The sequence below is a fragment of the Ananas comosus genome, linkage group 9 (genome assembly GCF_001540865.1).
Source record: "Ananas comosus cultivar F153 linkage group 9, ASM154086v1, whole genome shotgun sequence".
NCBI classification, from domain to species: Eukaryota; Viridiplantae; Streptophyta; class Magnoliopsida; order Poales; family Bromeliaceae; genus Ananas; species Ananas comosus.
The window spans coordinates 11,868,073-11,893,409 of NC_033629.1; the positions used below are offsets into that span (position 1 = coordinate 11,868,073).

The 25,337-nt window shown below is 34.5% G+C and overlaps 3 protein-coding genes across 6 annotated transcripts; 1 reads left to right on the forward strand and 2 right to left on the reverse strand.

The window, feature by feature from the left end:
* LOC109715279 (poly [ADP-ribose] polymerase 1) lies at positions 692-9,531 on the reverse strand. 2 transcript variants are annotated; one of them, XM_020240213.1, is made up of 20 exons: positions 9,304-9,531; positions 8,313-8,362; positions 7,982-8,162; positions 7,078-7,264; positions 6,388-6,703; positions 5,578-5,773; positions 5,186-5,347; positions 4,874-4,934; positions 4,712-4,775; positions 4,355-4,612; positions 3,702-3,936; positions 3,501-3,613; positions 3,344-3,420; positions 3,076-3,239; positions 2,793-2,984; positions 2,568-2,676; positions 2,254-2,336; positions 2,015-2,152; positions 1,612-1,794; positions 692-991 (listed from the first exon to the last, which is right to left on the reverse strand). In XM_020240213.1, exons 1-20 carry the CDS (start codon positions 9,445-9,447, stop codon positions 944-946), a joined length of 2,961 nt encoding a protein of 986 aa, XP_020095802.1. In that variant the 5' UTR covers positions 9,448-9,531; the 3' UTR covers positions 692-943. The 2 variants fall into 2 exon arrangements, with proteins under 2 accessions (XP_020095802.1, XP_020095803.1); XM_020240214.1 differs by lacking the exon at positions 9,304-9,531 and adding an exon at positions 8,622-8,640.
* LOC109714889 (methyltransferase-like protein 6) lies at positions 10,410-14,460 on the reverse strand. Of its 3 annotated transcripts, none has more exons than XM_020239618.1 (7): positions 14,210-14,460; positions 13,025-13,134; positions 12,312-12,523; positions 12,124-12,212; positions 11,524-11,626; positions 10,984-11,126; positions 10,410-10,811 (listed from the first exon to the last, which is right to left on the reverse strand). In XM_020239618.1, the coding sequence occupies exons 1-7, from the start codon at positions 14,432-14,434 to the stop codon at positions 10,701-10,703; spliced, it is 993 nt and encodes a 330-aa protein (XP_020095207.1). In that variant the 5' UTR covers positions 14,435-14,460; the 3' UTR covers positions 10,410-10,700. The 3 variants fall into 3 exon arrangements, with proteins under 3 accessions (XP_020095207.1, XP_020095206.1, XP_020095208.1); XM_020239617.1 differs by having other exon boundaries at positions 12,312-12,532; XM_020239619.1 differs by having other exon boundaries at positions 12,312-12,532; positions 13,025-13,129; positions 14,210-14,404.
* LOC109714806 (transcriptional regulator SUPERMAN-like) lies at positions 19,350-19,955 on the forward strand. The gene has a single exon (XM_020239512.1). It carries the CDS (start codon positions 19,350-19,352, stop codon positions 19,953-19,955), a length of 606 nt encoding a protein of 201 aa, XP_020095101.1.

Consider the following 25,337-nt stretch of genomic DNA (forward strand, 5'->3'; position numbering starts at 1 on the left):
TATTGGTTACAAAATTTGTATGGTGCATGCATCTTGTTCCTACATAAAGAATCCAACTGTTTGTCCTCAATTCCACTTACAGAAGGATAGAGAAAAAATTAAAAAGATTTAGGCCTAATTTGATAATATGGTGACCAAAAGTATTGCTTCATACTACAAATACTCAAAAAATTTAAAATAAAATAAGTTTAATATAAAAATAATGTTTCAAGTTATCATATTTCCAAACTAGGCCTTAGTATCTTACAACCTACACAGCCAGAAAAGAAAAAGGAAAAAAAGAAAAAAAGAAAAAAATATTGTGTGCTTGAAACTATGGGAGGCCCTTTTCAACTGTTGCTAAGATGCTCTGTGCTCTTTTATGTACTACTGTCATGTGGCTTTTATTATGACAACACATTAAAAGAAAAGGCATTGTTGATAAGAATAAGACAGGTAAACAGTCAAACTGACTAATATGTGGCCAATATAGGAAGTAGAAGATAAATGAAGGACGAAGAGAACAGTAAGGCTAAAGCTTCTACCCTACGAAGAGAACAGTACGGCTAATGAAATAAACGAAGCGGGTAGCGTGCTACCTATCTCTCAAAAAACTTGGTCCCTATAACTTCACCACTTGTAGTCTATTTGCACAAAAGAGATCAAACTTGCAATTATCACCGGGTTGTTAATTTAGACTCGTGCTGAGAAGTTTCGACCATGAAGCAACATGCTTAAGGATAACATTCTTATTTACAAGAAAAGGTAACAAAAGAGACCAGTTTCACTAAAACTTGTAGATTTACAAGGATAATATGTTAGATCAGCATGCAATATACGAAATTTCAACCATACCATAAGCTGATGCGCATATCAATAGCAAAATGCACCAACTCTTGAGGGGTCAAACTATACCTCTCTCGGTCCAAAATTTATGCTAAAAATGTTACTCTTTATATAGTAGTCACCTCTTGTGATGAAATCTCACCTTCAGCAAGAACTGCATCTTGACCTGGCACAGAAACCAAATTCAAGATCTAAGCATGGTATGCATGCACCAATATTATGCCAGAAAAACAGAAAAATGACGCCAAAATTAAGAATACTAAAACTAGAATCAAGACAATTCAAATCGAAATGTTACAAAGGGGCAAATGCAAGCTGCATTTTAAGGAATTCAAAAGCATTATTAAAGACTAGGATTGAAAAATGAACAAGAATAATCACAAGTATGGCATACGTATACATTCTACATAATTGGAAAGTCCGACTTCCCCCAAGATTCAGTAAATTTGAAAAATGAAAATTGGAAATAGCTCACTTAATGGTAAAAAAAAATGCAATATAAAACGTATACAGGAAACACATCTAATTTTTTGTTTCATTTTCTGAATAAAAAACATTACAATGATACCGAATATCTCCTTTAAGTTCTCAAATTATTTGAATAAAAGATACTTAATTCAAAGATTTTCTCTAATTGGTTGTCAATATTCACATCAAGCAAATAATATAGAGAACTATTCAACTAACAGAAGTCCACAAATTAAACATAATTTTTTCATAAGATGGAAGCATACCATCATATAAATAGCAGCTTATTATAGGAAAGTATGAAGACAGTGTCCCAACCTGAGCAGTATTATAGACAATGTACTCATTGTACAGCAGCTCCGACGCTCGGATGGATGAAGGAACTGGTTTACCACAAGGGACAATGACATCCTCCTTCCACTTCACAAACTCCGATTCCAAAGGTACCGTCTTACCCAAACCTTTAGTAGAATGCTTCCCTTTCGGCGGTTTATCCATATACTACAAGAAAGAGTAACATGCCCACCTTAGTGTGGAGACACAAATAACTGTTCCTTTCCATGAAAGAAAAAGTTAATGATGAAATGAGATGAACTACTACCGTAATACGGCTAAATGAATTTTACCGCAACAAAGTATTTGAGCTAAATGGGAACCACAGTAGAACAGGATGATAAAGAAACAAGTGAATTTTGAAGAGAGGCAATTTCCTGGGACTCACCGTAGCTTTCTTGAGCTCATGCACCTCCCCCAAAGCAACCTCACTAAGAAGCATCAAACCCACTGGATCTTTTTTGTCCACATAACAATATTGCGCGCTCTTACTCACTAGGTCAGCGAAGTAGATGCCTTTGCCAAACTGTCAGCACAGAAGAGTAAAAGTAGTTAGCTAAAGATTATTTCAGACCCACACACTTTTACATGCAGAGAGAGAGAGAGAGAGAGAGAGAGAGAGAGAACCATGTAGCCTGTTGCTGGAGCCTCAGGAGGTGCTATCCTCAAACCTTGACTCAGAATACCAATGAAGTTTGTCAATCTTGAACCTATACATCAAATTGAAATTGGACTCAAACTTCAAGTACTAAGTTTGCAATTAACCCAAAAGAAATAAAAAGAAAAGAAAATGCTGAAGCAGTTGCTTTAACAACATGTATTTCAGGATGAAAGATGCAGGATACTACTGGTATTTGAAATACTCCTAACTTTCACAGCAATAAACGAAATTTAGATTATCTACTTAGAAGAAATTAAGAAATTTGATAATCATAGCATACCATGCCACAGCAGCATCTTGTTCTGGAGTTTATCTCTGTAAGGTGCATACTTATCGAACTCTCCTTCTCTTTCAAGTGTAAAAACTTCCTCCAGTTCAAGAGTCCAATCCTATGAATCAGGCAATCACAAGTGAAATGAATAACAGATCAAAAAAAAAAAGCATGCAAAAAAAAGAAAAGAAAAAGAAACATATTTGAGTTGGCAATGACACAAGTGTACTAAACCTTGTGAGTAGGAGCGTGTGTGTTGAGGAGATACTTCTCAACCAATTTATAATCTTCACTATCATGAGGTAGGGGAGTAAGATCACATCGGAGCTTCTTGTACTTTTCATCAAGAGATTCATCATTTTCACCATCAAAGCCAACAAGTCTAGAAGCAATTTCAATGTCCTGAAGCGCTTCAAGCATTTTTACCTAAAAGCAAAGATGTCTTACCACTCACAGCAGGTAAAGGAGGAATAAGGTTTGAGTATGTAAACACAAAATCTAATCATCAAGCACTTACTTTTGCCTTGAATTCTTCATCATGTCTTATGACATGAGGATGAATCGAAGGAATTAGAGTGAAAAAACGGTTACTTGAATCAATAAGCAAGCTTTCTCTAACTGCTGGATCATGTCCACCCTCACTACTCAACAAATTTTGTATCTCTGTTAAAGCTTCAAACCCTACAATAGACAGAACAAATTATTATCATAAATTATCTGCTTATAACTATATTCTCCAATTATAGAACAATCCAACTTGAACAGTTGATGGATATAATACATACCCTTCTGGATATTCTCTTTGCTCAGTTTTCCCAGTGGCATTTCAGACATATTTATTTCGAACTCCAACATAGCAGCCCTGAAAAAATTGCTCTGCCCTTATATATCTCGTCGCAGTCAACTGAATTGTTGAAAATTAAAGCAGTAGTAAGAAGGAACCTGTAAGTTTCAACATTAAAAAGCATCTTCATTAGTTCAATCAACTGAGGGGGAAGCGAGCTTTTCTCCTTAGCAGGGTCTTTTTTCTTAGGCAATTGCTTGACGCCGTAGTCCTACAAAATAACAATGCAATTTTACAAGCCAAAATTAAACTAAAGCACAGATATATAAAAAAGAAAGTCTTCTGAAATTCATACGTACAATATCTAGTGGATAAAATTTTCCTGGTTGCTTCTGGAATTGCTTTTGCTCCCATGCTTCCCAAGGGTTTCCAGTCTTTTCAAGAAAGAGTCTTCTGAATTCCTGAATTGCATCAGACTTTGACATCTCTTCCAACTTGGTACCACCAATTCTATCATTGCCAACTCGCCCCCACTTTCGAAATACATAACATTGTGACCCTTTATCCTCTTCAATGACTTGAAGAATATAGTAACTTCAACACGGAGAAAACCGTCAAAATAATAGCAGATTAATGGAAAGCAACATTCACATATATTGAACTGGCAAACCAGAAACATCATGGCTCATATTACACACTTCTACAGCAACCAGACAAATAGACAAAATATCATTTAAACATGAAGAATGTTCAATAGGAATTTAATTACATTCAATTCATCTCTGCAATCAAGAATAGGGTAAACTGAATTTTATGGCTTGCTATTCTCAATTTATTGCCCAAATATAAGCCATAGCTCAAACATATTGCTGCAACAAAAAAGTGTGAAAAGACAAGCAAAGATTAAGAAAATGGCAAGTAAATCTAGCGAATTATCAATTTCCAGGTGACAAGTATACAAAGACAGGTGACAAATATGGCCTCATTAACAAGGGTTTAACAGAAGGCACACCTGTTTACACCAGTTGAAAGGTCGGACATATTCAAGGTTGTATTGTATATGCTTTTCCCGACCTCAAGAATATGACCTGCATCTTGCAAACCAGAGGCCTCATGCACTGCACTGCGTCCTTTTACTTTAACAGTAACTGTGCTGCTTCTTGAAGACTCCGACGCCGACTCGACTTTATATAAAGCAGCAGGAAGCATTTTGTTCTTTCTAACACATTCATCAAGGTACTCTTCCCTCACTATGGGTAACTTCATCCTCCTGAAAAATTAGCATATAAGCCTTTAGAATCACACCAAATTAGTGAATTGCCCACAAAAAGACGAACCAAGCTGAGAAAATCTAGAAGTGTAACAAAACCTGGCTTTCTTGATTTCAGCATTATCACTATCCAACTCTCCGCATACGGCCAAACAGTTAGTATCTGTAGATTCAGCAAAAAATTACAATGAGATATGTTAGTCCACCATATTCAATCAATGATAAAAGAAGAAAGGACTGGAATTAATTTTTAAGAAGTACCTTTTTTAATTTTGGCATGAACTTTAGCCCCAGCAGCATCAAGTTTTTGGCTCCATTTTTCCTGAACATTTCAGCAAGAATTAATATGTGCATTTAAAAAAAAGAAGGTTTATGATTCTACAAAAGCATGATGCAGGAAATAAGAAGCATCGGCAATCTACGTAATAGGGAGTAATTAGAAAAATATTTGGGAAGCAAACATGTATGCAAAGTTGCAAAGTTAACTAGACATACCATGGATAGAAGGAAAGCAAACATGAATAGCTTCAAATACAGGGAGCGTACACAACAAAACTAGGGAAATCAACTTACAATTTCTTGCTTGGATTTTCCAACTAAAGCTACTTTCAAGTTTCCTAGCGCTTCACCATTAGATGACTGAGTCTGCATGCCAACTTTACTACTCAAAGTTTTAGCAGGTGATGGCGGGGGAAGAACTCTAGTAAGCTTTTTCACCTTTTGAGTCTTGAACCACTGAAAGGAGAAAAGAGAAAATCTTGAACTGGCAGCAAAAGAAGTGTCTAAGAACGTACAAATCTTACCTTGATATAGCATACTCTGAAAGAGTAGCTAAACCTCAAAATTTCTAAGTTTACGAACCAATTACAGCTATTTTGATTTTACTACCGCTCTGTCAAAACTTGATGGAATTTTTAACTTCATCACGGGATACATTTTAATCTAAAAAGATTTTATTGGCATACCTTGATTAGATATTCGTTACTTGTCTCTCTAGGAATTTTCCACTTCTCCTTAAGACGGACAGGTTCAGTTGTGGAGTATGAACATTTACTCCATGCTGACACATAACCATGGCAACGGTATTCACCTCCAGAGTAGTGAAGGGAACCCGAACATATAGGGCAGCTAGCCAATGCTCCAAAAAGCATTCCATCAGCACTTAAACAAGAAACACAGAATCAAATATTAGTAAGAGGCACAAGGAAAAACAATATTTTCAACATAACACAATAGAGTTGAAGGATAAGCCAAGAAAGGAACGGTAATAAGTAGTTGGTGAGATTTTATTCCTTTCCAATTTGTTATTCATGAGCACTTGACTGGAAAATGAAAGAGTAAAATGGAACTGAGATGGCAGATAATACTTGAGCCAAAATTATGAAAGCCACCACTCCACTTTACCCGTTGTCTTAAAAACCTCCCTGCATTTAAATTAATGCAATATCAACTTTGTGAAACAATATGTTTTACTTTGGCTTCATATCTTTGCGTGAAATTCATGCAGTGTAACTGCTATTCTTTTTTGGCAGTTACAATACCAATCAATATCCCTGTAAGATAGACCTTTTTGTGAAAAATGGCAGATGAACTGAACAACAAATGAAGATAGTAAGTATACAAAGCCAACAATAACTAGTTGAGGTTGAATACTTTATTGTTGATGTTGTTGTTATTGTTGTACTTTCTTATGCTCATGAACAAAAGATGAAACTATAAAAGGAACTCCGTCATCAAAAAGAAAAAAGGAAGATAAAATGGCAAAGAACCAATACCAACGATCACGTAGATCATATTCTGATCCTGCCGAATCCTGATCGTTAGCTTCAAGCACCTCCCTAAGTTCTGCAACAGTTACATGCTTTTTAAGCTCATCTTTTATTTTCCACAGCGCATCACTTTGCTCTTTTAGCTTTCTTTCCAGTTCATTCGAATTAGAACTGGATTGACCAGAGTCAACAGCATTTCCCATTCTTGGAATTCCACCTTCCAAATTACTCTCCTCAAGTCTGGGAACCTTACATGCATGGCTGTTGCCATCACCTTTCTTTCGCTTAGTACCTTTTGAAGTTGCTTGCTGTGAATGCTCGTCTTCAAAACAAATATTAATATGTCAGACATGTGAAGCACAAAGTATCTATTTTCCCAGGCCCCCGAAACAGCTTCTTTAGAAGCAAAAGCTTAACATTTGGCTCAGAAAAGCTAAAGCTTTTGCTTTGTGGGAAGCTAAAATGAGCATTGCCCCCTTAAAATCGAAACTTCGATTTTGAAAGTTCTGCTTCTGCTATAATGGAATGCTGCTGGAAAAGATTTCAATTAAAAAGTTGTTAATTCTTCAAACTACTCTACTCAAACTGCAATTCTATGAAAGCTCCAGCCAGGCCAAACAAGGCCTACAACTGCACAATAAATTTATCCCCAAAAACTAAGGGTACGTCAACATAGATTGCATGTTCTAGTAATACCTGCTTTTTTGCCAGAAACACCCTTCTTGACAAGTGCAAAAACAGTTTCCTTATCTTGAAGTGATAGTGTATCCCAACCATAAATTTTCTCAAGATTCGTGGATGGAGACATCTCCACAAAACAATTGACATGGTGCCATGCTAGACCCTTTGCACCTTGTCCCTCAGGCTTGGTCGAGACACGTACCTAACATAAATACGATTGGTTACTTCAAACTATATCTCTGTGTAAATTCAACAACAACTAAGTAATTCGACAGGCGTATGAAACAAATAAAATATGATCAGTAGTGAACAAAACGAAACTAAAAAACCCTCATAAATATAATGTTTAGGAACCACCGTATGTGTCCACTTATTAAAGCCCAACAAAAAATTCAAATAAGAGACAGCACATCTATGCGCAATTTGTCTCCAATTATAACTGAAAGTAGAATGACATGCGTGTTGGACTGGAGTTTTGAGTCTTGAAATTTTTTTCCCCACCAACAGCTATATTTTAATTTCCATTTTATTGAATTTCTACAGCCTAATAGCAAAAACTAAATGAATTTCCATATTTAGCACCACACTAATGTCAAAATGTCTAAACATCTTGGATAACGAGTTTGTGAAGTCTCTAAAACATTCAAGCATTTTTGGTCTGATTGAAACTCTAAAGCGGCTAGAAATTGAAATGAACTGATAAGCCCAAAGCATATCCAATTTAAGGCTTCCACTTCATTGAAAGCTCTTGAACGGTGATATAAATGGAATAGTTGCCGGCGTTTTTCCAAACAGATGTGTGTGAAGTACTTCCACAGAAGCTCTAGGCTGGCCAAACAGATCTGTGCTACAGCAAGCAGCAACACAAGTAATAAAGGCATAAAATATGAAATAGAAAGAATAATATAGAGTTACAAACCGTTCCTTTCATAATCTTCTGGTTGCACCTCCTACATGCAGCACGGGAAGTCTGAGAGACTTCAATAGCACACTCATTGTTAGCAACAGCAGTTGTACTTGACAATCCGCCTTCCACATACTTTCTTAACTGTTGTTGGTCATCCCACCTTAGCAAGTCATATCCCTCGACATCATCAAGACTGATGATTACGGTTAGAAGACAACGTTAGTTCGAGGAAAGATAGAGAGCGAAGAATAGTAAATTTAACTTGCAATAATGAAATTTCATATAGCATTTTAAATGCCATAATCATCAATAAAATTATAATGATCTCAAAGCATTTACATACGATTTTATTTGGCTGCCCTTCTTGAAGATGCAGCTTGCATGGTTCCACATCTGGACAAAAAGGAAAAACAATAATCGAATGAAGTAGCATGAAACAATTAGACAATAGTTCTTTTTTTTTTTATCACCAGTACAAGAAATCTGCGCGCTAATAACATAAATAGGCATCAAATGCCATGCATTAGCAAATTTGCGAAAATATGAAAGAGTCAGAAAAGTTTCATTGTAGAAAAATTGAGGCTGCATTTTCGAACCACAAGCGCGAGCAAAAGAATAAGTACTCTTCCAAAGCAGGAGCAAATGGGCGAACCTAAAGCAACATTCAATCCTGAGCTTATCAGATGGAAACCCTTAGTAAATGCTCTGGTATCCCACAAATTACATAAGCTAAGAGGATGAAACATCAAAAGGCCTGTTAATTCGATGTTAGGGAAACTGAATCGGACTAACATGACATAATTACGAAACTAAATTTCAAGAAAACCAAAGTCACCAACTTGAAATAGATGAAGTGGTCTCACCGATGTAAATCGAGACCATGACAACATACCACCTAATGTTTCTATGCACACGAAACCCCTTTGCCTACATTGCTAGCCAAGCGCTCAAACAGAACAATTTAGACCAAAAATCACTGCACAGTAACATACATTACCCTCAACGTACCCAAAGGAGAGACCTTTCTAGTACACTAACTATATATAAAGTTGTAAAACCCAACAAAATTTGCACATTTGTGGCAACCAAAGATCGCGGATGAGAAAACCCCTTATAATCGACGTAATCCCTATTATTTCACCATCATCGCACACGAGATCGTCCATTCGATAACAAGCCTCAGAGATTAGGAAGAACGTCAAGGGCTTTGGCAAAACCCTACGAGGCCGCGACTCAGGAGGCCGACAAAGCAATCGAGAGGAAAAGAGTGGATGGGGGGGGGTTGTAATGGCACGAGGAGTAAGAGGGAGAGGGAGGGGGAAGAGAGGTGTTACGGGCATGAATCCGTCGAATTGGGTGGCGGCGACCATCTTGCCGAGGCGGAGCTGGTCCTTGGCGATGGCGTCCTTGCACGCCTTGCACGACGAGCGCCCCGATTTCGCGTACTCCGCTTTCCATGGCTTCGGGGGATTCGCCATTAATGGCGAGAGGAACACACACACGCAGAGAGAGAGAGAGAGGGAGAGAGAGAGAGAGAGAGAGAGGAAGAGGAAGAAGAAGCCGATATACAAAAGCAGTGTCTTTTGGAGGTCCAGCGCATTTTAGCGAAGGGCCCCGCATTGAAAAGTTTGTTTGTTTTATTTTATTTTATTTTTTTTGGGGAGTGTGGGCCACGTGTAAATACCTGATTTGTTTTGGTAAAAGAAGAACCCCTCAAATATAGGCAATTTTAAAAGAAGCCCTTGATGCATAATTATTTTGATAAAAATAAAAATATATAGAACGTATCTTGCAAAATTTTGATTTTATTACCCACTTTTTTAATTTATTTAATTTGAGTCAATTAATAGTAAAAATTTAAACTAATTGCTTATTTTAGTCTATCCATAATTACAAATAAAATATATTAAATAAATTTATAAAAATAAATGACATTGTCAAATTTTAAAGTCAAAGTGTCACCCGAATCAAACAAATTAAAAAGTTAAATAAAAATTAAAATTTTAAAAAGTTGAATAGCTTACTCAAACTAGTTCATAATTCAGATAAATTGTCTACGTTCTTACCTAATTTTTTTGATTGAGATTGATCTTTAGGAATTGAGTGATTACCCCAAATAAATAAAAAATTCAGAAAATTAATTGATAATTTTATTAAATTTAATAGTTTAAACTACTTTCTAGCGAATAAACTAAATTAATTAACAAAAAACATTTAGTTTACTAAAGTGGGCAAGCAATTAATAGTTAGAAAAGTAATCCTTGACAGATTTTGTATAGGGGAGAACCACGCACTAATACAAAATAAATTTTAAAAGCTTAATTTTAATTCTGGAAAGAATATTAAAAATGGTGACATAAATAATGCAACAATTCTGAATCCAAAATAAAATATAAGATGATTGTATCTAGAGAAATTATTACCTGCAATCAAACACCTTTTCCAACAGTTACATGCCATCTCATATTTCAGATGTGTTTGTTTAGCAAATATTTCAAATCTGATAAATTAAACAGAATGTATAACTCAAATTCAAATTACTGCAACAAAATACACATGTAAACACCAGTGTCCCCTCTCCACTAGAAGAAAAAGGGATGCAGAAACAAAACATTGATCACACACTTGTGTGAAATATGAAACTATCATTTGTTCTACAGTGTTAGGTGAATCTCTCTTTTCTCTAAACTAAAATCTTCAATAAGAGAAAATGATATACACAAGGAATGTGTCATGATGGATTTGGCATGGGCTTCTGGAATTTTCCATGCACCCAAACCCTGCGCATCGTCTTCCCGTTCCGACGATTCACCGACCTTATACAGCAATACTCGAGCTCCAACTGCATGTAAAGCAACAAATATATGAAAATCATATAGAAGGTTTCCGCCTTGTTCTGTTACTTTGCCATTTCTTTCAATTTTTGCAAAAGAGGAGGTTTACGAGTCCAGAATCTCAGCATTCATAATATCAAAGAACTTTGGAAAAAGAAAGGCGTCGTTTATGTAGAATACCGTTACGAGTCCAGCTGCACAGAAGAGGTCCCTTGCAACATCTAAGGAGAAGAAATACGAAAGAGTACCGTCCGATCTCATGTACTCCCGAGACCCCACTCTTTGGTCAGGCGAAAACCGAAGCATAGTCATGTCATAGAGGCCTGAGCAGCACAATTAAATTGTTTGATAATGTCGAAGTTTTGAAAAGCGGCAACAATGGTCTCTCTTGAAAAGGAAATACAGCAAGTGGCTCTTTGAAAGAAGAAGATAGAAGCCTACGGACCAGCTTCTCAATTCCAGAAAGCAAGAGTTTTTAGAAAACAGAATTTGAACTAACAAATGATCCAAAGCTTTTGCTACGGGAAGTTAAAATGAGCTTTTGGAACCCAAAAATAGAAGCTCTAATTTCAAGCTTCTCATTTTGCTGTAGAACTTTTTCAAACAGCTCGACTCAAACAATACTTTTACAAAAGCAACGATCGGCTAAAAACGTGCTAAAACCAAGATTATAGTCAATGCACAATACAAACCAAAAAACATGCATAGAATGGTCATTACCATAATCCCTAAATAAAATCAAACCACCAGGTTTCAGAGTAGAAGCACATCTCTCTATGATAAGTGACATCTTGTCAAATGGTACTGCCGAAAGTGTGAAAATCTGAAAATAGCATTAGGAGAATTTTAAGTTGATAAAACAAAGGAAGGAATTAGCCAACTTTAACTTCAAATTAACATGATATTACTCTTGTCATGAGTTTTAACAAATCCAGCGAACAATTTGAGTTTTCCATTTATCAGACAATAGCTTAAAACAGCCGGAAATACTTTCTTACGTAATCATTGGTCAATATCAAAGAACAAGCAATCAGATACAAAGTTGACAACATGTATGGTGAACTAGGAATTTCAGATTTGGCTTCATGGGTGAAAAATAGAGAAAAATTACGATACCATGTCACTGAAAATAAAATAAAGCAATCCAAGAAAAAAAAAATGCACCCCACTTGCGTCACATTATTTGCCTCGTTTAGCTGAATAAGTGGGTTAGCTTGGCATAATCCTCGCTTGTTTCCAGACCAAATAGTTGTCCAAGTTTCTTGTCATTTTTATTACTTTAATTTAAAAATTATAAATAGTGTGTCAATATTCACATACCAAAGTAACAAAATCAACACCCCCAATACAACATTGATCTTCTCCCATGAAGGGCGCATTTGATTTTGATGGTTTTTCCCGATGACCATCTGGAAGAAGCAGTAGCATTAAAATGTACATCAGAGCAAGATATTTCATAAACATATGGCAGAAAAAAAAGAAAATATCAACAACATACAAATAACAACCTAACGAGAAGTCAACACATTTGCCACCTAACGAACATTGACAAGATGAACAGACCAACCATTCCGGAAAGCTATGAATTGAAAAATCCAAAAGAAATGGATGGAATCGATCCTTAATGTGGATCCCCTTAGCCGCAGAAACAATCTCCTTGGCCCTCTCAAGAACATCTTCACTACAATCACAACCATAGACAACAGTATTTCGTCCTGCACTGCATAAACTACAATATCACTTACAAAAAGTTTATGAATTTAACAAGAAAGGAAGCACGAGCTCGCATGCTCATGACGACATAAAAGACAATGAAGAATAACGTATATTTCAGATAATTTATAAGAATAATCCCACATTAATATACTTAGAGATAAGAAGTTATATATAGAAGAGGGGAAAAAAGTATGGTGATCTTATGAAGTACAACAATTATTTTACGAGCACACCAAGCAATGGACCCAGGACATCAGCCTTAAAATAAGATCCTAAATGTGTCTAAATAAAGGGATCCATCTAAACATCACAAGCACATGCTGAATCTCAAAGAACTATTAAGATGCGACTGGATAGAGCCATTAGTTTCTACACAAAAACCCAGCCCACCTCAGGTAGGGCTAAAATTATTCATCGTTTGCACTAAATACTGATTAACAACAATGACACAAGTGACAAGCAATTTATATTGACCAACACAAAACTAGAAAGATTAAAAGATTACCGCAAGATAGGAAGAACAGTGCTCCCATTTCCACATCCCACCTCTAAAACCTTGACAGAATCACAGCAACTAACCAATTCTGGGAATTCCTTCAGCAAATACCTCCTTTCCTACAACCAAAATATTTGTTTGTTATAATTTAACGAGAATTCCGTAACTTATTTCAAACCAAAAATTCTCCTTTCTCCTCAATTTACAGTTTCTGACACAAACTTGGATCAAATCCAATCCTTCCACTTTTAACACAAGATGAACGATGTCATAACTTTTTTGTGCATCTAAATGTTCTTCCACCGGTCAAAGTTTTTTTTTCCCCTTGATCATAAACAATCTACAAGGAAATATAAAATTGAAAATTGCCTACAAATCACCACATAGTGAAATTGCAAATCAACACCTCAAAAGTTTTAGTACTTGAATACGTCCCTCTAAATTTTCATAATTTACAAATTCAACCCTCTTAAAAAAATTTGACTTTCTCCTAAAAAAAGAAAATGCATTTTATCTAGAATAAATACCTTCTTAAATACTATTACCCTCATTTTTCATTTCATCTCTCGCATATCATTCTATCTAAATCCTAAATCTTAAACCCCTAAAACAAGTTAAAAATGTATAGAACTTACTTGAAGTACCGACCATTTTGATTTGGCTACACAACCTATCAAAATTTTGATTTTATTATCTAACCTTTCAATTTATTTGATTTGAGTAAGTCAACAACATTTTGATTCAAATTACTTTAATGAATTTATAGTTGCGAGAATTGCATGAAATATACTAATTAAAGCCGTAGAGATAAAAGAAGCATTCAAATTTTAAAACCAAAGTGCCGTTCAATGACTCAAATCAAACAAATTGGGTAGTAAAATCAAAACTCTGAAAGATTGGATAGCCAAATCAAAATGGTCCATAGTTCAAGTGTAAGTTCTATACATTTTAACCTAAAAAATAAATTAAATTCTAAGGGCAAAACAACCCTACCAGTGAAAAACTAGCAATCTTAGTCAACTAGCAAGAGCAATTCCGCACATTTTCGAACTCAGGAGGGACATATTAAACAAAAAAAAAATAAAAAATAAAACTTTTACAAGGGCAAATCAAAAAATTCCAAACTTTGCACAGAATTAAGTGTTACCGAGTACACTTCATCAGATAAGGGGAGTTAGGGCATATGATTGAGACCTTGAAGAACCTCCCCGTGGAGTGGCGGTGGTGGAAGCTCCTCCATGCGTCGGCATCGATCGAAGAAGAAGTAGAAGAAGAGCCAATCGAAGAGGAGGGGAGAGAAGAGGAGAGGAGGTGGTGGGAGAGAGAGGCGTCGCTCTCGATCTCGTCGCGGAGATCCTCCCATGCGAAGTCACGGGAGTGGTACTCCGCTTCGTCTTCTTCCTCCGCCTCTTCCGCCATTTTTGCTCTGCGAAGCAAACTCTCTCTCCCCCTCTCTCTCTCTTCTTCGACAATTTTACAGGTTTTAACCCCAATCGGGTCGGATCCGAACCCAACAACGCGGCCCATATCTCTGTTGGGTTTATGGGTGAATGCGTTGAGAATGGGATAGGCCTAAATGGGCCTAAATTTAGGCCCATTTAATTTTGCACTGTTTGAGCCCGATCTTGATTAACAAAATTACACTTTTGGTCCTCCTCTAACTATGGGGCTCTGCGACATTTTCGTCCTCAAATTTTAATTTGTTGTAATTTTTAACTCGAACTTCTCAAATTACGGTGATTATGTCCGACGGCCCAATTAAGGCGACTGGATGCTGATGTGTCAGTAGTGTAGTAGTGATCTCGGACCTTTTAGTCATTGCCATTTTAGCGATACATCATTTTTTGATCAACTTATTTGAGATGTGCAACTTAATTATAATAATCTAAAAAATTTCAGCTCAAAATTGCAAAAGATTAATTAAAGTTCGAGGACCAAGTATCAGGTGCCTCAAATTTTCAGAACCAAAAGTTTGACTTGAACATTTTGATTTATGTGATTTTTTTATCAAACTCGAAGAATACTAAGGAAAACTTGCACTCTATATATTAAGATGTACGTCAACATGTCAAGCTGAATAGCTCAGTTGGTAAGTACTTTCCTCGTAGCCAACGTATATGTTTTCGATTAAAAAAAAGGTGGGTGCATAGACCTAGGAGCATTTTAAAGACCAAATGTGTAGTTAATCTCCATGTGGATCAACTATTAAAACTTACCCCCCCTCTCGAGTTTGGTTAAGGTGAAGAACGCACTAACAAATTTTAAAAGTATACGCTCAATATCAGATGGTTACCACTTCGTACGCATTATGTTTCGCCATCTCTTTTACCATACATGTTACTATTTATCACCTTTTTCCATTTCACATTAATGAACAACTAAAATTTGTTAATGCATTCTTTACTTGAGCCAACATATCAATTGGTCTCTCAAGTCAAACTCCCTCTTTGTTGGATCAAATGGGAGCTTATGCAATTAATAATTAGCATGAAAGATCACAAATTCAATTCCCGCATACTGCAAATTTGAGTAGGTGCTCGGAGAAACTATTAATTCCAAAAGCTCGAGTTCTTGAAAAGATACAACTAATTCATTTAAAACATACAGATGTAACATCCACGAACTTCAATTGTGACTCGATCCAATTCGGTTTCCCGCCGTTTCGAACTTGACTCGACTCAACCCAACCTGCTACCAGGATGTTGGCCCTTTTAAGTTTACAAGTTAATTTGCTCTCACACCATGCTAGGATGATTGCTATTTCCTATCTTGAAATGAAACCAATGGTGGTAGGAAAAATTAAGAGCATTGGTTAATATTTGGTTCTACAACACTAATTAAAACAGGAAGATTTAGTCATCTCTATTCCTACTCCATATATTCCACTACTAACATGCATGTGATTACAACTAATTAACCTCAATATATGCAAAGACAAAGTCCCCTGTAAATTAAACTTAAAGCAGATGGGGTCTTTCCACTTGTGTCCAATTCACAATACCAAAAAGCTCTAGTGCCGCCCCAAATCTATACATGTTTAATTTCTCTCTTGAAATATACACATGCATATATACACTACTCAAAAATTCAAACATTTTATTTCATCTAAATTTGATTCATTGTAAATTAAACAACGCGATTCGCGAACGCATGCATCGGTTGCGACTCGATAATTAACTCGTGTTGATGAGTGTGAACATTTATTTATATGTAACGCATGAATTCGTGAATGATCACGACACGCATCTGAATCGAATACTTTCGAATGCAACTTAGATAGCTAATATTTATTTTTTTCTTTTTTGTTTATTTCCCTTTTTCTTAATGTTAGCTTGATATTGTTACTTAATTCCTCTATATATTGCATATGTGCTTAAATAAAATTGTTTTTATGGCAACAATGCAAACAGTTCAAATAATGCATGTAGTAAAGTATGAATTACAACCAGCTATAGCAATGTTTTACTCCAGAAAAGAAACAAACAAAAAAAAAGAAAAGAAAAGAAAGAAAACACAGCTGTACAATTTGACTATAAATGTGTCCTCATATATAGGATTTGGTCAAGGGAAATTTTTTTAAAATAAAACTTATATATATCCCTAATTTTGTTACCACCTTATATAATTATAGAACAAAATTAGCATTTTGCTATCAATAAAGATCTGGAAATGAAGAATTAGTAAATTAGGTACATGACAATCATGTGATTATTAATCCAATATTAATTAAAATAATTAAAAAAAATTAAAGAAATATCAATGCTCTATTTATATAATGTTTTAGTAAGTTATATTTTAGTAAATATTATGAATTGAAAAAAAATGCAATGCTTAATTATTAAATTAAATATTATTGTAAAGTAGTAATAATAAAAAAGGGTTTGAGCATTTGTGACAACTAGAACTAAGCATCAATAACATGATTGGTAATAAATTTATTCCTACTTATTTGGCCAATTCAGGTCACTTTTCACATATATATATTGCATTTAATCCTTGAACATAAAAATTAAGGAAATTTAATTTTTTCTTACATGTAAAATGAGTTGCCTTTTCCCGCTAGTTAATAAAAAAAATGATTTACTTATTTTAGTTCACTTTTAAACAAGTAAAATTGACAAATTCAATTTTCTTTGATGACTAATATTTGACTCTACATGTGAATACCAAGTAGTTTCCACTAAAATCTCTCACATTCTCTCTGCATTGAATTGACTAACTAAATTTTTTAGTTCATTAGGTTCCCACAAAAGCAATAAGTAAATCACACCATAATCCATTTGATGTAGAGGTTGAGCAATTAAGGACCATTTGATTACTTGTACTAATTTTAGGCATATATATGCTAATGTGAAAAGGAGAACACAAAGGTCTATATCCATTAATATATTTAGACTTCTAAAATTAGCAAAAATAAAAATTAAAAATGATATCTAATTAGAAATACAAATAATAGAAAACTAAGAATAAATATATGGTTAATTAACTAATACTAATTCTAGGCTTGTGTAGGAGATAATGTGAAACTGAACACAAGGGTCCTAATGTATAGAGTTCTTAACTTAGAAAAAAAAAAATGTTAAAAAGGCTAGAAATATATGCAATAGAAACTAAGAATAAGTACATGGTTTACCATACATGTGGTTATTTTGACANGTAAAAAGTAAATAAAATTAGGGAAATACTATACAAATTAAGACCCCTTGAACTTTAATGTTGTTGCAAATAAACTCTAGAACTTTTAATTTTGACATAGGTCCTTCTTTTTTATCGAAGTTACTAATTACGCAACCATTCTGGTCTCATGTCCTATGTGTCATTTTATAAAGTTTTAAAACACACACACACACACACAAAAATCAAATATAAACACCGACCATCCCTAATGCAAGTGATAAAGAACTTGACTGTTCATACTTGAGGTCCTAAGTTTGAAACTTGTTGTTTTACATTTTCAGCTAAATTTATTTTATTTTTAAAAAAAATATAAACAAAACAGCAGCATGCTACTATTTTCTCAAAAAAAAAATCAAATAAAATCTCATCCTATTATCAGGATCAACTAGAAGAGAAAAAAAAAAATTTATGTTTTGAAGTTTTACAAAATCATATATAACACGTGCAACCAAAACAGCTGCATAATTAGTAGCAACCCGGCTTCTATCTTCACCGTAAGGACTAATTGTCAAAAATTAAAATTATATATAGGAGTGTACTTATAATTGTGCAAAAGTTCAGGGGGTCTTTGTACATTTTTTCGGTATAAAAATATAGTTAGAAATATATAATAGCTAGAATTAAGAATAAGTAAATTAATGGTTTTACACTGCATTTTGAGCCCTAACCGCGTCAACACTATCTGGATGAAAGCAACTAGAGCTGATAATTATTCTGTTAAGTGTTTACTACATTAAACTAATTAAGCCTCCAACTGGATTAATGAAGAAACTTAGGTTGTGAGTTAATTTTCTAATTATATATGTGGCCGGCCAAATAGAATAGTAATTAACACCCCCAAAGAAATCGTCGCATGAGCCCGGTGCACGCGCGCTTGTATATCTCTGCACTTGCAGTCCTTCTATCGGCTGCCTGTTTTGTTAACCATCTGATTTTCAAATACAACAAAAAGACTGCAACTTAGTGGATGGTACAGAACAGGATGCGATGTCCATTATCATCGGATGATACAGATCAACATACGATAAGGAAAAGACTGATAGCTAGCTCAGTGGAGATGGTACGGACTGGTGTAAGTGATAACATACATCCAACTCCCAAAATAAGAGCAAATGTGAAAGTTGCGATGATATATATATCAGATGAGCATTCAATTCTCAAATATAAAAATGTTGTAACTCAATGGACGATAAACAGATGAATATATGACAAAGGAATATATATATATATTGCAAGTCAGTGGACTGTATATGCTACATACTGATACAAATAAGAAAAAGAGTACTACGACTCAACGAAAGGTACAGACTGATGAATGAGATAATTATACGATTCGCGATAAGATAAAGACTGCAACTGACTGGACGGTACAGAATAAGGTGTGAAAGATAGAATAGAGTAGTGGACTAGATGCATGCATGGACCAGGTGCAAGCAATAACTTGTCCTAAACTAGACGTCAAAGCCGTGTCCCCCTCAGCTTCTCCTGACTCCACACTCGCTGACAATAGCAATGCCTTAGTTTGTTCCCTCTATATAATAAAATACACATACATACTTACTCTACACAATTCTACCAAAACCCTAACTCATTACACCTCACCATCTCCCCTTCATCCCCTCTCTCTCTCTCTNCCTCTCTCTCTCTCTCCATAGAGATGGAAGGATCAAAAGCCCTAACCCTAAGTGACGACGAGGCGAGCTCGCCAGTGGATCCAACGATGACCAATGAATCTGCGACCGCCGCCGCCCCGCGATCGTCCTACTACGAGTGCGTGTTCTGCAAGCGGGGGTTCTCAAACGCGCAGGCGCTCGGCGGGCACATGAACATCCACCGCAAGGACCGCGCCAAGACGTCATCGTCGTCGTTGTCGCGCCCGAGCAATAGCAAGGACTACTACTCCGAGAGCTACAGCTACTACAACGCGTACGCCGCGCCGCACCACCACCGCCTCCTGCCGGAGCTCTACCCTCCTCTGCCGGCCGCACCGGAGCCGTCGAGCAACTTCGCGGTGTATTTCCCGATGGCATCGGGACCAAGGGATCATCATCATCATCATCATCATCATCACGATGTGAGTGGTAGTAGTTGCACTAGTACTAGTGGTGCACATAGGCCACAAGAGCTTAGTCTCTTTGGCGAGGAGTTGCACTTGAGCTTGAGCATGCATGGCAGGGATGGGCTAATGGAGAAGAGGGAGGTTGAAGAGAGGGAGCTGGATTTGGAGCTAAGGCTTGGTCATGATCATACACAATATAAATAAATATATGATATATATATATATCTATATACATATATACATGACAATATTTATATAGCTTGGGTTTTATTTATTAATGTACAGTGTGTGTGTGTTAGTGACTATAATTTTGTGGCACCAGTTATTACATGCATAGCAAATATGCGGGATTTATTAGTTGGTATTGAATGTAAACATTTGTTCTATGGGTGTTTAATTTCTTAGGCTCATGACTTAAAGAAACTGGTAATGATTATATTATGATTTTGATAGTGACCATATGTATATAAGTGTGATCACAAGGGTTCTATTTCTTCTTAATTTTCTGATGATTAATTTAGTGATTAGTGGGAAGTGATTAATTAGCATGCAAATGACTTAGCTAGTTGAAGAGATTCACTTGCATTTGATATTACTTGATATGATCATCTCCTCATACAGTGTAGATACACGGTTGGGATTAATGTTTAGTTCTTATTAATCCCCCAAAGAATTAAGATTTATTTTGTTTACTTTCTTCTTTGCTAATCATAATTACTTGGTGACTAATTGGAGTGCACTACAATGCTAACTTATATAATGCACTGAATTTGATTCCTTACCAACAATTGAAGAACTTTATTTGTACATCTGTTTCAAATTACCTTTATCTAGTTTCCCTAATTAATTTAACTTTAAATCAAGCTATATGCATAAAGGGGGGGGAAAAAAAAAGGAAATTATATATGTTGATGCACTATGGAAAGTTGATCATTTTCAAATTAATGAAGCTTAATTAGTTTTTTTTTAATTTCTTTTTTTTTAAGATAAGTACTCATCATACTACTTCATCTTAAAACCAAATATAAGATAACGATCGAGATCAAAATCCCCATGCAGATACTCTTAATTTGAATCGATTTTTAATCTTGATATTTCATTAATTGCAAATTGAGAAATCCTGAGTATATATGTACAAACATATACTCATGTAGCATCATTTAGGTATTTGGATAGAGTTTTTTTTAACGCTCTTAAGTGTTGATTTGTTTGCAAACTCTCCTTTTCGATAGAAAATAAAGTTTAAAAACTCTTTATCTATGCTGTGTACAGTGGACTACATATCTTTTGTGCTCGAGTTATCAGTAAAACATGCTATGATTTGTAGTGAAGTGTATACAATCATTTACAACTAATATATACCCATTGCTTTGTATTTTTCTATTTATACTACAACTAGCAGTTTTTCTTTTACTTTTGCTCTATACCATGTCAACTTTAATCCCTAGTTAATTAAGAATTTTTTTGAGAGATCTAGTTAATTAAGAATTAATGCTACTTTTACATAAGAATAGTGTGTTGGAAACTATTAGAAAACTAAGCAAATCACATGATTTGGCCTTCTGACACTCCTATTAATTGTAACTTTAATGAGACAATTATTAGAATAAGATAATTAATTAATTGAATAAAGATAAATATTTTACATTAACTGCTTGATGAGGAGAATAATCTTTCACTTTTCAAGGAAGAGAAGTACTGTATGTATGTAGAATAAAATGTCTAGTTACAAAAGTATGCACATATCAATGAAAAATTTCTTGCACTAATGATGTATATACAAGCATGTTTGTACCATATATAATTTGGATGAAATGTTTCTAACTAAGGAATAAATTTAGTAGCTCATAAGGTTACAAATCAAATGATCATTATATGTAATCCAATGAATAAGTTCAATAGTGAGATTGTGTTTGTTTACTAGTTACAGGTAATTAGATGCAGCTCCTCTTAGATATATATATGATCATGATATTACATTATGCAATTTCCGCCGATTGATCGGTAACTTATTTATCTTTTTTATATTTCAAACTTTTCTTTCTAAAAAAGTTAGTTAATTTGGTGATTGGATTGAAAATAATAGGTGGAATATATGATTAATTAATGATCATCTTAAAGAAGCTCCTCATAGAAAAGCTGTCCCTTTATGTGCTAATCAATGCTTTGTATCAATGATTTCAAAACAAAAAGAAAAAAAAAAAAAACATGCAAATACCCTATTAATTAGTTGTATAGTCGAGCAAAGAATATACAGTGTTCATCTAATATCAACTAATTATCGATCGATTGTATTATGGTGTTAACTATGGTCACTAGCTACTACACTAATTAGAATCATATAAATTGAGAATGAAAAATTTAGAAGGTAAAATGGAGATCCCTATTACAATTGTGAACTTAATTTTGTTCAGAAAAGTTAATTAGTAGCTAAAGATGTGGTAGAAAGTGAAGAGTATATATATTTGGAAATGAAATTTAGTCTAGAGAACATCATAAATGCTATCTTTTTATATTATAATCATTATCTATCTTAAAATGCAAATATATATGTTCAATGTCCATCAATCTAATAGCGCGAAAATAAGAAAAGTTTTGAGTTTAAGTTTGACCTGTGCTCAAATTCAACTTAGAAATATCAAAATTTAAGAACCAATATTATATAATCTTTCAAGCATAATACCCTGATAGTTTACGTTACAGTTTTCACGAAAACTAGAGTTATGTCACGTATTGGATTAGGACTCGCAGCTGAGTATTGTCTCCACCAACCCCAAGATAAGAGCCGGTCTATAGAACCAACTGTGCTAGCAGTGATTAGTACGTATTTATTCTTTTCTATAGAGAACATTCTAAAAGCTATCCATTTTATATTATAATTATTATCTATCTTAAAGTACGAATATATATGTTCAACGTTTGTCAATATAATAGCCCCAACATAAGAAAAATTTTGAGTTTAAGTTCGACCTGTGCTCAAATTCAACTTAGAAATATCAAAATGTAAGAACCAATATTATGTAATCTTTCAAGCATAATACCCTGGTAGTTTACGCTGCAGTTTTCACGAAAACTAGACTTATATATGTCACGTATTGGATTAGGACTCGTAGCTGAGTGTCGTCTCCAACTCCAAGATAAGAGCCGGTCTGTAGCAACCAACTGTGCTAGCAGTGATTAGTATTTACCCTTTTCTTATTTGAAAGTTTTTTTTTCTAAGAAAAAGGAGAGTGGTGTACTTTAAATTCCCTTTTGATTTTGGGCTAAAATAATAGCATGATTGTGCTTCTCTAGTAAATGTAGTGCACTAATGACATGTAAGACGTGAAAAGCTCTGCGTGGATCCACATAGGACGAGCGCAAAAATACAATGGCAAAAGAAGCTCAATCTCTCATCAGTGTGTTTTAATTAGGTGAAAAGTAACCCCAAAGTAAATTAAACCACATTAAAAACATTTGATTAATTAAGTGGACCATGACTGGGTCAATGTACATTAATATACATGCATGTAAATATATTTGCGAAAGAGAGAGAGCTAAGGGGATTGGGTCAACTTATGGTCCACTAATAATAAGCCGGCTTGGAGTCCGAACCGGTCCAAGCCAACACCTTTTTGGGGCACTCAATTTTAGATACTAACTTTTTCAAAAAAAAAAAAAAAAAATTGGGGCCCTCAAAAATTCTCGCTCATCAAAAGTAGTAAAATTATGCATTGAAATGGTGCTTTAGAAATGGTGACGGAGAAGACCCGATTAATTTTTAGGGGCAATTGTCTATATATTTCTGAAAAATTTTTAATTTTTTAATTTACTCCTCTTAGAAGGCTAATATTAAAAATAACCTTTCTACGTTCCAACCTATTTCTAATATACTCTAGAGTTAAAATCTGTTAATTAACTCTATTATCTCTGTAAAATTACTATTTTATCCTTTCAAATATACCTTTCCATCATCACTGACTTTCTTATTTTTTCTTAAAGTCAGGGGCACAAAAAGTATTTTGACTTTTGGTCTTTTTCAATATATTCCTCTACCGTCACCAATATTTCTTATTTGCCCTTAAGTTTAGGGTAAAATTGATATTTTAATTTTTTTTAACTGTCGTAGATATTTAACTCATATTTAACCCAAGTTAACTTAACAGGAGATAACTGTCGGGGTATTTTGCAATAACGGTCGAACATATAAGGGGTATTTTAGAAAGAAAAAAAAAAGAAGGATAAATCGGATATTTTCAAACGTGTAATGGGTATATAGGCAATTATCCTTAATTTTTATCATATCAGAGATAATATAATAATTATATATTAAAATAATATTTTAAAAATCTTATTTTTATTTTTTTGGATGCAATGCGGGGACATTTGGTTAGATATTACAAATACATGTGTTATAATAATAGTTACAAAAGGACATTCTCCATCACATCTGTTTTGAGACTAGTATGCTGTTGCTTGGAGATTCGTGATTAGCCACGTGTAAGGTAGATATCTTAGTCTCAAGCTGTTCTAGTTTGAGGGTCTGTCGCATGTAATTTTTTGTTTACTTATTCATCTTGAACAAAAAATTTATGGTCAATTAATCCACTAGGTTTCCTCTTAATGATCTTAGAGTGGGTTCCCTTTGAGCTTAAACTCTCTCTCCTAAACTATTTTATAAGAAAGAATTTTAAATTTTGAATATATTTAGATGCCTGAATATTTTGTGCAGAATATTTCTTCGTATATTAATAGAAAAAAAATATATAAGATAAATTATTTCAGAGATAAAATTTATCCTTATAAAAAATCATGACTATCAAAATCTCACTTACATGATCTAAAAGCAAACTAGTAGGCTGCAAAAAATATAAAAAGTTTCCTTTTCTTTTTAAAATACCATATACTTTTGATTTTTTCCGGTTTCACCATTCTACTTAACTTATCTTTTTTTTTTCTTTTTTCTTTTTTTTGAGAGATAGGTAGCACGCTATTCGCTTCGTTTATTTCATTTAGAAATAAACTTAGCTGGAAATGTGAATCAACTAGAATTCGAACTTGGATCTCGGATACGAACCACCAAACTTTTTGCCACTTGCTCTAGGAATAATCGGTCATCCTGCTTAACTTATCATTGCAACTTTTTTTTGTTTTTTTTTTTTTTAACACTGTTAATAAAATGTTGGCCATACTTTACCATAAAGTGCATGTCTTTGTTGATAAAGATGGATTAGCAACACTTCCTAAAAAGTAGCAGTGGGGAGGAGAATGACTTACCCACAAATCTGTGTCCACAAAACATTCCATACAAATGAGTAGCTTATGCATGAAGTACTTTTCCTACTTTTTGAAAGGAAGAAAAAAAGAAATTCAAAGAAATTAATAATTTATGAAGAAAATTTATAATTTGTGCTAAAAAAGCACTCAGGTCTAATGAAGTAGGGACAAAAGAAGGATAAGCATTAATTTGGTGTATTACGGTGGATATATATATAGGGGTGGGAATCCAGCTCGTTGTTCGCAAGTTGGCTCGTATTCAGCTTGAAATGAGTTTAAAATCGAATCGTTCGTTTAGTAAACAAGCCGATCAAATACGAGCTGAATTTT